This window comes from Miniopterus schreibersii, assembly GCF_964146895.1.
Source record: "Miniopterus schreibersii genome assembly, chromosome: 6".
Lineage (NCBI taxonomy): Eukaryota > Metazoa > Chordata > Mammalia > Chiroptera > Miniopteridae > Miniopterus > Miniopterus schreibersii.
Window position 1 is genome coordinate 19,402,121 of NC_138107.1, and position 13,641 is coordinate 19,415,761.

General features: G+C 47.8%; 1 protein-coding gene across 8 annotated transcripts in view; it reads left to right on the top strand.

Annotated features, from left to right (window-relative positions):
• Positions 1-13,076, top strand: part of TFAP2B (transcription factor AP-2 beta) — a 29,323-nt gene extending 16,247 nt beyond the window's left edge. For 5 of the 8 annotated variants that reach the window (XM_081140550.1, XM_081140551.1, XM_081140549.1 and 2 more), the window contains 6 exons: positions 1,445-1,664; positions 3,204-3,322; positions 5,491-5,632; positions 8,578-8,837; positions 9,877-9,939; positions 11,123-13,076. In XM_081140550.1, the coding sequence (XP_080996676.1) occupies positions 1,445-1,664; positions 3,204-3,322; positions 5,491-5,632; positions 8,578-8,837; positions 9,877-9,938 (803 nt within the window). In that variant the 3' untranslated portion in view covers position 9,939; positions 11,123-13,076. Of the gene's footprint in view, positions 1-1,444; positions 1,665-3,203; positions 3,323-5,490; positions 5,633-8,577 lie in introns of all 8 variants that reach the window. The other 3 variants (XR_013999039.1, XR_013999038.1, XM_081140552.1) reach the window with 3 other exon arrangements.
• Positions 13,077-13,641: the final 565 nt, after the last annotated feature.

Genomic DNA, 13,641 nt, shown 5'->3' on the forward strand with positions numbered 1-13,641 from the left:
GGTCTCTCAACAATCACGGAGGTCTGAATGCTGGAATATGCGGTACAGAGAATAAGCTGTTGAGAAAATATTGCGTTGGGCAGCCTGTTTTATACGAGGGAAATTACACGACTTGTTTGACATATAGGGTTCTAGGCTCCAGATGGCGGAAAGCGTATCTTTCCACTACCAGGACTACCGGGTGAGGCGGAGTCTTTATTAAGAGTGGGAACAGAAGCCTCCTTTTTCATGCCAGATGCATGTTTCAATAAACCCCCAAGACTGGTGATCGACAAATACTGTTTGAGAGTCTGAATATATGGAGGAAGCTAAGGTGCAGGGCAAGTCGAGAGGAGAAGTCTCCTGCCCAGGGGCGTCCAGAGCCTGCAGGAAGAAAATGGGTTTCAGCAGTGTGGGCGTCCAAGGGAGCCAGAGCGCCAGGGAACTGGGAGGGCGACCGCTGGGGGTTCCTCATTCCCAGCCTTCTGGTTCTGCTGAGCCCCGCCTCTTCCTGAGGTACAGATGACACCGAAACAATTAAACAGAAATACAGGCTGGAGAGACTGAGTGCGCCCGGGTAGCGGTGGCAGCCAGCTGTCAGCTCTTATTAACTTCTGCATAAAACATACCTTGAGTGCGGTTTGTTATCAATTACTTGCCGAAATGAAACAACTGGGGCAAGGCAAGACCGCAGCTCACATGAATTAGAGTGATTGGTTGATTGATCAGGGCACCTGTTGTAAATCATAACTGCTCCAAACAATCACCAGCCGGTGTTTTACGTTAATTGGTAAACAAAATTCATGTCACTCCGGAATTGCTTTCCCCGGAGAGGAGCGTTTGGGTTCGTTTCTAAATGAATCTGCTGTTACGACGGAGAAATGAGCAGCTCTTTTGGGCCCAGCTCCCCAGCTGAATGGGTATTACCTGGCTGTTCTCGGGCCCCACCCACCCGATCCTCTCCAGTGCTGACCATGATTCGGGTGCAACGGGAGAGGAAGGAGGGTGGCCCCCGAAAAGACCCTTGGCATTACCATTTGCTATCATTCCCTTCAGCACCGTATGTGATTACCTTCAGGAGACCGATGAGAAAAACCAAGATTCAGAGAGGTTCAGTGAGATGTCCGAGGTCACACAGCGTGTGACGGAATAGGATGTGCTCGGGTGCCTAGCACAGTCCACACTCTGGGTAGCGGCGTGTTTCCTGATGTGTGTAGCCAGCGGGGGCTGTGGCAGGCGACACTCGTCTGTCTCCACACTCGGGGTAAATTTCCAGAGGCGTGACGGCTTTTCCACTTGTTGGCACACAGTGCTCGGCACGCCCCGCAGCCCCGCTGGGACCAGCCCTTCCCGCCGCCGCGGTCCCCTGAGCGCGCGTCCCGGGGCCCCGGCCCCGCGCGCCCCGGCCCCAGGATGGAAACCCGGTCACCTTTATGGCATCTATATATTTTTTCTCTCTCTCTAGTTCCGGTTCCTCCCAAATCCGTGACTTCTCTGATGATGAATAAAGATGGCTTCCTGGGAGGCATGTCCGTCAACACGGGCGAGGTGTTCTGCTCGGTTCCCGGCCGCTTGTCCCTGCTCAGCTCAACCTCAAAGTACAAAGTAACCGTGGGGGAAGTTCAGAGGCGGCTCTCGCCCCCCGAATGCCTCAACGCGTCCCTCCTCGGCGGCGTCCTCAGAAGGTAAACAGCCTCCGCCCCGGTGTTCACGGGCTTGAACCGGAGAGAACCGCGGCCGAAACCGAGACGGGGCGGCCGCCGAGCGCTCCGGGCCCCGCGCGCAATCCCCGCGCTCGGACCCGCGCGCCGCCTGCTCTCCCGCGGGCGCGCGACCCGGGAACCTTGCGCTCCCCCGGCCCCGGCCCCGGCCGGCGCGCGCTCCCTCCTCCCCCCGGGTCACTTCAGGGCCTCGGAGCCTGAGGGAGGCCTGAAGCTGAACTCACTTACCTTAAACAGAGGCTCCACGGAGTAACCCCGCCGGACCTGCAGGGTACCCTGATCAATTTATTTGGATTAAAATTCAGTTGGCGGCTCAGGTGGTCACAACCCACTAAGGCACTGCGCCCTACAGTTTGAAAACGTCTGGTCTACACGTGTGGCATCCTTCCTTCAGTAATACTACCTCCAATAATAACAAGGACCCCACGTTAGAAGCATTAATAATGATTCCTTGGGGACATTAAGATGCTCCCCAATATTGGGGGAAGACAATCCATGGACTTCTCCTGGAACATGGGGGAGGAGATGGCTTTTATCTTAAGATTTAAAGCCTCCCCCAAAGTCCCTGCCAACACCCGAACCTTTTGGTAATATCACTGATTGTGAACTTTTCCAGGTAGCCTGTTTCAGGTGTTGAAAGTCCCTTTCTTTCCTAAAATTCGCTGTGTGAACAGTACAGCAAGAGAGGTTCGAGTAACCGGTTTTTTTCTTGTATTTTTGCCCAGACCTTAGCATTATTACAGGGGAGCCGTGGGAGGAAGTAAGGGTGTGACCCACAGGCTTTTCTCACTGTGACTCCTAGCTGTGCTCCCCTTCGGTTCAGTTTTCCAGTGAGTGCTTTGAGCCCCAGAGTGTGGAAGTTTCTTTCAATCACCCCCAGGCCTTGAGTGTGTGTGTGTATAAAACTTGCTGTGAGATTAAGTGAGATAATATAAAGTGTTTATCACATAACTAAACTCCCTAAAGTGTTAGTTTTACTGTTGTTATGATTACCATCGCCATTAGTTTCAAGTTTCAGTCTTCCTTCCCCTTTTAACCCAACTCCATTTTATAGCGACTCTTGACCCCTTCCTAGCAAAGCCCACCTGTTTCAGCTAGTGCTCCTCCTCTCCGAACCTCCCAGTTCTTTCCTCTTTTTGGCCAGGCTGTGCTCGCCCAGTTTCTGCTCACCTAACTGGCTCGGTGACGAGGAAAGAGCTTGTGTGTGTGCATATGCAAGTTTCACCTCCCCTAGACCGACAACCTACACCCTAATTATTCCCATCTGCTATCATTTTTTTCTCATGAGATAAAAAAGAAAATGCTCAATTTTTTTATGCTCTGCATTGCAGAAATTAAGCAAACCTCAGCAAACTATCAGCAAATAACCAAAAGGAAGGGGGGAAATGTGCTAACCTCAAGTTAAAACCTCTTCAAGCTCCACTGGGCTTTAGATTGCTAAGTCTAAACTTTGTTTCAGGAACACTCCGAGGTTAATCAGAATGTTAATTCTTGCAATTTCAGAGCCAAATCGAAAAATGGGGGGAGATCTTTGCGAGAAAGGCTAGAAAAAATCGGTTTGAATTTACCCGCGGGCAGGCGCAAAGCAGCAAATGTCACGTTACTCACCTCCCTGGTGGAAGGTAAGCAAGACGTGTGGCCATTTCGAGAAGTGGCTGAGCTTAACTGTCGGCTGAAGGCTGACATTTTACACATTTCCTGATTAACTGGAAATCATTGCAATTGTTGTGCCCTTATGAGTGGATGTCAAGTGACTGTTGGAGAGAGAAGTTCAAAGGTCTTTTTACTTAGACGGAGCCAGTAATTGTAGAGAGGCCAGGGGACGCCTAGGAGGGTCCCTGTGCTGTGAGGGGTACTCAGGTTCAGCCTCCAAGCCAGTGCAGGGGTCACCTCTGTCGCCAGGTGCAGGACAGTGTCTCTACTACCCTCTGAACTCTTGCAAGAGTAACTCTGTAGATAGCAATCCATTCTATACCCCTTCTCCTTCCCAGATTTTACTTCTGAATCAGTAGTAGAAAACATAGTGTTAGTTATGAAACTATTATTACATTCATAATTCCTAATGGCTATTTTAAAATTCATGTCACTCCCAAAGCCCTATCTCCTGCTGATTGATTATGTGGGACTTATTGTTATTGAAACACACCTTGGTAAGGCCAGCGGTGCCTAGGAGAAAATTGGCTGGGGGGCTGAGGAAACATGGTGGGGAGTCATGGATGGTCTTCAATGTAGATTCATCAGTTGTGAATTAAAGAGACATAGTTATAAAAGACACATTATAATTTGCTCATGATTTTGGGGTGGGGATGATTTTTATGGTATGTAATAAAGAGGATCTTCTGCAGTCTAGAACAAGAGGATCTGCTGTTGAATTTGTGGAAGGGGGGAAGGATAGGAAGTACAGCCAGATGGTCCTAGTAGTGGAAGTTGTAGAATTTTGTCTAGAGGCTAACATGTATGCTTTTTCTTCTATTTTCATGGGTGTGATATTATGACACTTCAGGAAGGAGCTGGTTTTTGGAGAAGGGGATCTTAGAATATTTAAGCAGCAGCCATAAAGTCATCACATTTATGGGTACTGCACTTTGCCAGCTTTAAGGCAGAGTTGCCTGGCCCAAACTTTCCCTCCAGGGGCAACGGTCACCAAATATCTGGACCACACTTATTAGTAGTTGACTCTCAGCCTGGGGCTTTTCCTTTTGGCCCTTCAGGGAATTGGTAATATCACAATCTTCATTTTGAAAAGCAGTCAAGGTAACCTCAGCCCAAGACAAGGATTTGGATGGAGAAGGGAGGAAACTGAAATTCCAATATTTGGTTGGCAGTTTTCAGTTTTATGAATCGTTGTAAGCACCATGTCTGAAGTCTTTTGTTGTTACTATCATAATGGTGATTAAAAGTCAGACATGGTCATTAAAAATAATGTGGCTATGGGATAATTCAACGTGGTTTTTTTTTTCTTCCTGTTTGGGATCTTCCCTCAAATCCCTAAGGCTGTGCTTGAAAGGGTAATAATGCCTTATTTGAGAGGGGCTTCCACATAAGCTGAGGAATCTCTCTCAGATATTCAAGTTTTCTATAGCCGCCCTGTCACCTTTGTGCAGTAGAAAGTTCATAAGTAGGAGGGTGAACAGGGACCTCTGAAGAGGAGAAACCTGAAACCAACTAGCTGGAAACAGACAGGAGAATAAATATTTCATTGCTGGATAGAAATACTCATTCCATATACGTTTTACACATATTCATTAATATATGTGGACATCTACACACATAGATTTATATTTGTGTATATTGGTTATTAAGAAGAGATTTTTTTCCTAATGCAATTTGTAGGAACAGAAGATGCAAAAGATAACACAAAAGATAGGAAGACTGTTACATTTGTGTAAAGTGGCATAATGCTACTAAGAAGAGGGGCATCTGGCTTGAATATCCAGCCTAGCATCTAGGTGCAGTTGTAAAGGGGCTCCTGAATATATCCCCCACCTCTTCCTCAAGACAAAGCACAGGGTGTGGGAGACCTGAGGCTATTCAGGGAATGAATGCCTCGCTAGGACTCGGCTGGAAGGCTGATCAGGGAGCGTCTGGAAAAAGAGGCAGGAGCAAAGTTTGTTCCATCAACTTCAAATAAAGCCCGAGAATCATTGTTTACTTCGGGCGTCTGTCACACCTTAGCTTTTGCCCAGCAACAGCTGGCTTCTTCTGTAAATAATAAGAATTGACCAGGGAGCCTCTCCTGCCCTGGGACTGATGAGGGTGCTGATTATTTCCTCTGTGGCTGCTTTTTCAGGAGAAGCTGTTCATTTAGCTCGGGATTTTGGGTACATCTGCGAAACAGAGTTTCCCGCCAAAGCTGTATCTGAGTATTTGAACCGGCAGCACACGGACCCCAGTGACCTGCACTCCCGAAAGAATATGCTGCTGGCCACCAAGTGAGTGTCCCAAACCCCCAACTTCTATCCTGCGGACTCACCTGGCTTGGGGGGACTTGGAGGGGAGGGCAGTGCACACCTCCTTTTTTGGGCAGAGAAAGTGCCCAGCCCTGGAAGTAGCACTGATTGCCAGCGGGTTCACTGGGGGCTCGGAAGCCCTCCCTCCTCAGCCCGCTGCCCCCCCTTCACCCTTTCCTGCCCCAGTTGATTATGGGCTGTGGGTTTGTCTCCGTCTCCTCTATTTCCAAGTTTCTGGGGGAGGATGGCTTTATGAATCCGAATCCAGGTTTTTCGGGGTTCTCTTCTCCAACCCTGGGGATATCAGGCAGATCTTTTCCAGGTGGGTCCTCGTTCGGGTTCTTCCCTGGATACCTGTGTGCATATTCCTGCCTGGGCTTCACTCCTCCCTGTCATATCCACCCAGCCACCGTGCGCTGGCTCAGGGTGTCTGTATGTCACCCACGTGTGCCCATCCCTACCCGCAGCTCTAATGACTCCCTTCCCAACGTTGCTGTTTGGCATCTTCCACAGACGTGAAATTTACTACAACTCCAGAGGGGAAAATAGTAAATCTCTGGCTAAATTTAGGTCTAGAGCTCATTTGAACTTTTACAGTGGGTTTTCTATTTATTTGATTTACTCCTGTCTTTGGCTTCCGTGTCATATTGTTGGTGTTTTATGGCCAGCCCGGGCCTGCAGTGGGCGGCGCCGCGTGCGCCCGGGCGTTCCTCTCGCAGGCGCGCCCGAGCAGCGGCGCTCATTTATTTAGTGCTCCAGGACGCGGTTTGTTCCGTTGACAGCGTAATTTAAAGAAATATATGGAAGGCTGAAAAATCATTTGCTCAAATTTGTCCAGATGTTTTTGAGACGTGATTGGAATTTGATTGCCCCTTTCCGCAGGGTCAAAAAATATTAATGTCCCAGAACTTTAATTGCTTACAGACCCTGGTTTGGGCTTTGAAGATTTAAAACGTTTGACTTTAAGCATTTGTTCTCCCCAGTTCAGAATTTCCTTCTTGGCACGTCGGTAATGAGTACAAACTTAAGAAAAGACTTTAACCATCTCTCCCAACGATCAAATCCTGGCACCCACCCTGTTTTTAGAAGGTTTTCCTCTGATGTAACACTAGCAACATAATAGGTCTTTGTCAGTAAATTGCCCTCCTACCCCTTGCCCGTGTGTCTGGTGGCAGGGGACCAGTTGGTGCTTTATAAAAGAGTAAAGGTACTTTGGGGGGGGGGTGTAAAACCAAACTGTGTAAATTAGGTGAGAGGATTCCACAAACGACTCTGACACTTCCCTAAGGAATGCTTGTAAGGTCTCCCCTTGAAACCTGGTGGCTTCTCTCAGGCCAGCACTTCTTAACCCGGGGTGAGTGTCAGAATCATCTGGGAGCTTTACCAAGAAGTGTTTTTGTGGACCCAGCCCCAAGCCCCCTGAGCTGGAGTCAGTGGGGATGGAGGCCTGAATGTCTGCATTTGAAGCACACAGGTGATTCTGAGATACCTCTGACTTAAGAACTGCCCTGTTTAGGTCAGACCTGTTACCTGTTTCTTCTTTGGTGTGAGGATGGACGTGTGCATTTCGAATGGAGAAAGCAATAGAAAGGGGGTAGAGAGAGAATGCCTGTTAGTGCTCTCCCACCCCCAGCCTTTAAAACAGAAAAACCTTTCAGCTGCTGCGTGTGGGGGTGGGGGAGGAGGTCTTCCTCATCTAGGTTAGCCATTACTCCTCCTGGGGGTACTCTCCTGGGAAAGGATGCCCAAGGGTCACTCACATTGGCCTCTAGGTACCTGCCTACATTACCTGTTGGCCAGGCCAGGTGTAGCCAGATGTCAGGTCATCCCAAGAGGGCCTGGGGCTAGAATTCGGTAGTTTTTCATTTCTCCCCACCCCCCATAGACATGCTGGACACAGGCTGATGGAATGAGCCTGCCAGTCGGTAAAAGGCTGTGGCGTTTGGGATGCCAAGCCTCTGACTGCCAGCAGAGCCAAGCCATTGGACCTTCTGGGTTAAAACTCTCCTCTTCCTCCTGTATTAAATTTTTCTCGAATAAGCTCAATCCACAGTTAGGCCCACAGGATTTCTAAGGCTGGGAGATTCCTCTAAGTTGTAGATGCCTTGAGGAAATAAACAAAAAACAACAACCTTCAACAAATAAAAATCTACCCTCCCCAGTGTCTTAACCATCTACCTTTAGGTTTTATTTAAACAACGTAGGACTCCTTTTATATTGACAACAATTCTGTTGTACAAAGATTTTCAGTCACCTACACGTGAAAGAAAAAAGAGGGACAGAAAAATACCTCCCTTCCCAAATACTGCAGGTAAACAGATTTTTTGCTTTGAATGGAATCAGCATTCTCTTCTGCAATAAACAGTTGCTTGCCCTGGGCCATGCAAGGCTCCAGCAATCTGCTTCTGTGCCAGGGACAGGCTTGTGGCCGAGGGGCCTAAATCTTTCAGGGCTTTTTGAGCCTGATAACCAAGAGGTTGGAGAGACAGGGGAAAGAAGGGGAAAGGGGTTTTTTTGTTTGTTTGTTTGTTTGTTTAAGAATTACCAGGTTAGAGCTAAAAATTACTGAATATTCAAAACCAATCACTAAAGGCTAGAGGATTTCCCAAAGCAGAATTATGGGGCGCGGGAACGCAGGATAAAAGACTGGAGGGGGGGGAGGCTAGGCTTTGGGATGCAAGGGGCGCATAATCTCCCCACCCCCGCTTTCCTTTCAGTCCCAGCTGCTCTAGAAGGGCGAGCGCTGGGAAAGGAAACAGAGCGGAATCGCTCACATTAGCCTCGCTCTTTGGCTCTACGGTGACCAGGCGCCTCTGGGCTTGTGTGAGCCTCTCCTTTCTAATGTCAATGACAACGACACTAAGGGTGAGTTTTTTGTTTTGTTTTTTGTTTTTTGTTTTTCCCGTTTCCCTCCCACCCCTTTGCAGGCAACTTTGTAAAGAATTTACGGATCTGCTGGCGCAGGACCGGACGCCGATCGGGAACAGCCGGCCCAGCCCCATCCTGGAGCCCGGGATCCAGAGCTGCCTCACGCACTTCAGTCTCATCACGCACGGCTTCGGCGCCCCGGCCATTTGCGCCGCGCTCACGGCCCTGCAGAACTATCTCACCGAGGCGCTCAAAGGCATGGACAAGATGTTCTTGAACAACACCACCACTAACAGGCACACGTCTGGGGAAGGCCCAGGTAGTAAAACTGGCGACAAGGAGGAGAAGCACAGGAAATGAAAAATTAAAAAAAAAAAAAAAAAAAGGAAAAAAATGTTTTAAATACAAAAGGAAAACAGAAAAAAAAATTTAATTTTAGCTTTAAAATATTGGATTGGCTTTGGAAGAATTCTATTAGGTAGAATACACATACAATCAGAATTAAAACAAAAAACTAAGTAACTTAAAAACTGAGGCGTACAACGGAGCAACAGTATCGGTTCTCAGTGTCTCTTTCAAGATACATTTGGAGACAACCGTCTGGATTTTCCACCTCGGTTCTTTCGAGCTTAGTAATACTGATAATAAAAGAAAACCCATGGTTTTTTTTTTTCTTTCCCCCCCCTTTGGAAAATAAACATAAGACTAAACATGAGAAAACGCTAACTTATTGGAAGAAAATCGGAGAAACTGTTGGTGTCAGTGCTTTGACAGCTGGTTGACTGAAACGCACGAACTTTTTAATTTTTAATATTTTTTTAAGGAAACTGTCTCGAAGACCCCGCCCTCCCCCTCCCCTCGCCCCTCTCCCAACCCCCCTTTTCTACTTTTCCTCCAGCTGTCACGGGAACCTTCCGGGAAGAACACTCGTGTGGGTAGCCCCCCCTCGGTGCCCCCGCCCCGCCCTGCCTCGAAAACTCACGGCTGCCCAGCTCCGGGGGGCCCTCCGCTCGCCTACTTAGGGGGGGCTGGGGCGGGCGGGGCGGGGTGGGGGGGCGCGCGCAAAGCGCGCAGAGGTGCGAGCTTGGCTGCAGCTTGCCGCCGAGGAAAATCCGGACTAATAATTTGATTCAGATTCATCATCAGTTCCTTTCAGAAATGTTACTAGTTCCTGCCCTTGCCAGACTCGGCATACAGAGAATCTTGCATTTGTTACAATATTTGTGTCAACTACCAATTTTAAGAATAATAGTAAAACACACACACACACACACCTGCACCACAGTATGAGTACGTTGATTAGTATGTAATTCCTTCGGAGGGGTATGTACCATTTCATTCTCTTCTGTTTTCCAAAGCTTTGCCCGCATGGTTTATGAGCTTCTTCAAAGAGGACTGGGGCTTCCTACACAATCTATAAGGTACAGAGAAAAAAAAAATCGGATCCCTTTTTAATCAAAGCCTGTGTGTCAGAATTCTGCAGGTGCACTTCTTTAAAGAAGCTCAAAGGGAATAATTTAGAAAGTGGCCAATAAGAGGTTGAAGCAGCCTTGAGTCTAGTTGCTAACAGATACCTCAACATGGAAATCTGGGGGATGGCTGAGCTGCAAAATGGATTTTAGGGGAGAAGAGTACCCAATCTGTTAACGATATTGCCCTGCCTTTAGAATGGATTCTACCTCCTTGGGCTCTTTGTTGATGGCTGTTCTGGCAGGCAAAGAAACAGCTTTGGAAGTGGTCGTGGGGAGGAGGGTGGTGCAAGCTCCCATGTTTCAGCAACAATTGCTTTCTTACAAGATACTTTATGAATGAGGCATTTTTCCTCTCCCAGACGTGCACTTGTTTTGGCATAGGATGGTAAAATAATGCAAAGTGAAAGGAGATGTATTTCAGCTTTGAATTTCACCGTCTGGATACACTGGGAGTATTCCCAGTGGATAAAGTTTCATGCATTTAATATCTCTCACTTCTGGCAGCCCCTCTCCTTTCTCGGGCTTCATCTGGGCCTTGTCATGAAATAAGATCTGGAATCCATTGTCCCCACCCTCCCAAAAGCAGTGCGAAATCCCCTGGGGATATGGGTAGGTGAGGTAGGTTTCTAAATTTAGTATCCATACAGGCACCTCTTTCTACAAAGTAGACGTTAGGACCTTTGCAATATCCCTTGAAGATAAAGATCCAGGTATCTGTTCCACAGGATTTACAGTTAGGACCTTCTAGGACTCTCATTCTGCCACTCCTGTGGGTCTTGGCCTTGGGAGGTTGAAGGGCTGGGTTTAGGAACCTATAGAGAGCTTTGCGCTGACATTTTTATGGGGGAGGGAGTTAGGGAGCTGGTTTCAGGTCACCAGGAGGGCCCAAGCAAAGTTAAAGTCACACCTCAGCCCACCCACCGCTAGCTCCTGTGGGGGGCTCAGCCCTGAAAGAGTTGAAGGAGTACCAAGGCCGGGAGCTAGACCTCATGGGGAGTGTAGACACTCCCTGCCTCCCCTGCTCAGGAGCCTGCGCCTTGGCCCGAGGGCCTGGCCGCTTGCATTAGTTGTGTTCTGATTGCGAAAGGCCGGGAGAAACCACACTGAAAACCATCGTCTCCTTTCCTTGCAGGGCAACGCGCCCCACGCGTGTGACGTGCGAGAGACGCGATGGAAGCGCCTTGCTCTTACTGTGCAGGTCCTGAGAGCGTGTGGGCCACTCGTGCCCAGTCGTGTTGAGGACATAGAATCAGCCGCTGGAGGGGCCGCGGGCCGCGTGGGCCCTTCCCGCTCTCGGTCTCATCTTAAGGGCTAAGGCGACCGAGATAGCCCCATTCTCCAGTAGGTAATGGGAAGGCGCCCCGAGGGCTGCAGGCTGGGAGGGGTCTCAGCCCTGCCTAGTCCCTTGGCTACCAGCGGCCACCCAAGGCACCTGCTCCCCGAGGGCGAGTAGCCTAGAAATGTCCGGGTGTCCCCCACCTTTGCTAGGACGAAAGCTCTCCATCCCCAGGCTCCTAAACGCGGGAGATGGGATAGGAATGGTCTTACTTGGCTACGGAGGCTTCCATGCCCTTCATCCTCTTTCCTACCTTCCTCCCACGTCCCACAAAGAAGAGCTGGGTGCGCGTCTCCTCTGCCCCCCTGCTCCCCCTGGAGACAGCCCTGGCCCCCTCACCCTCCCGCACTTCTCCCTTCCTGTAGGACCCCGCCCCCTAGCTTTCCTTAGCCAGGCCTGCTATGTTTATCTGATAATTGAGTTATTAAAATATTTGGTTTCCTTGGGCCCATAAATCAATAAACAGTAGGATTAACACAAGAGTTTGCCTCTTAAATCAAGGGAAACGTTTAAAGCAAGCCTTTTTGAGCTTTGTTTTCAAACCAAACAGGTGAGTGCGGCTCTCCCCTGACCCTATCCTCTTTAGACATATTTTTGAGCCCCAGGCCCCCCTCCCAAATGCAAGGCCCCAAACCGAAATGGTGAGAAAGATAGAAAGGAGCAGTCAGGATGACCCGAAGCAGAGCTGCCGGCACACTTTCCACTGCAAGTTCCTCTGGAGGTTCTGAAGGTCTCCTGACCGTTCTCTGTCCGCTGGGAATTGTGAGTCTCAGGGGAGGCCCCCCCCCAAAAGTATTGGTCCTAGGTGAGGATTCCATCTCAAAGTGATGGTGAACTTCTCCCCCAAACTGGGAAGGTACCCCACCGCTCCCCACCCCAATTATCTTGCACTTTCTTGCCTTCTCTCTGTCTGGCTCCACATCCTTAGCTTTCTCCACCCCCACATAAAGATCCTGAGAGGCTTTTCAAAGACCGGGCTGTTTTATTTTCTTTGGCCAAGGAAACTACTTTCTCTCAAGCAATTATTTCATATCCTAAGAAAACTTTGGTCGAATGGAAAACCTGAAATCCCAAACTGATCTACACACTTTCCTCTGATACAAAGCCTTACTTCAAAGGACAATTCGTTCCTACTTAGAGTGTTTATAGAGAATTTGTCACCACATCTGATATCCTGGGTGCGTAATATGTTATATGGAAAGGAAATAACCTTAAACCATCTGATGTTGCCTCAAGAGCCCAAACAGTGTTTCCCCTCATGTGCTGAAGTATGTTGAATTATCAGAGGGGGAAAAGACAGAAGAAAAAACATCAAAATTCATTTTGTTTTCTTTTAAAAGTGGAATGAAAATTATTCTTTAAATGCCAAAATCAACTCCTCTGTTGAGTTGGTCTCTAATTCACTAACATAGTTTTTGCCACACAATCAAGAAATATCAATCTATTGACTCTTCAGGAGAAGAGCTCTGGAGGGTATCCATGTTAAGTTTGTATATATTTATTTATGCTTAATTTAATGGGAATGTGTAAATATGGCGAGCAAGTAGTTTGGGATTATTTATCTGTGAATCTATACCTCTGTGAATGGGTGGTTTAAAAAAAAGAAAAAACAAACCCCGCTTGACCCTAGATAGAATCCTATCTGAATTTTTCTGTTCTTTATAGACAAGCTGTTATGGTAATGGGTAGAAATTGGTTTATTGTCCAGTGTTGATCTGATTTACATAAATAAAAAGATCGTTGTGTTTTTGTTGTGTTTTCATCTTCAGTTTCTTGAATATGGAAATTGTTTAATTCTACAAACAGAAAAAACACACACACAACTATAGCCAAGAAGAAAAAACATCAAGATTTTTCTTTTTGTCCCCTCTCATCAAAACATAGGCAATGTTTTGTTACGTCACAAATACAATAAATTTTGCTTCTCAGAAAAAATGGACACTTCTTTTCCCTAGGAGGTGTTTTTAAATTTTTAAAAATTCCACATTGACACTCTTCTCTCCTGTTCCTAACCAGATTTGCAATAAAAGCTCATGTTAATGGTATTTCTTGCATTTTTTTTTGCCCTTTTAAAGAATGAAGTGTTAAATGTACATCCTAGTAAGTAAATTTAGTTACATGTTCCCAGCAACTAAACAGCTCTGGGTGCAAGTCAAAGATGATGTTCCTCTCCTCCCTGCTAGGAGTACAGTGTTCTAGCACAGTGTTCCTTAGAGGGGATGGCTCCTGAGAGATGCACATGGGACCCCAAACCTTGGGATCTGGAGGAGCTAACTGGCTCACTTCAGGACTGAACCCAACCCTGACCTCAGCAG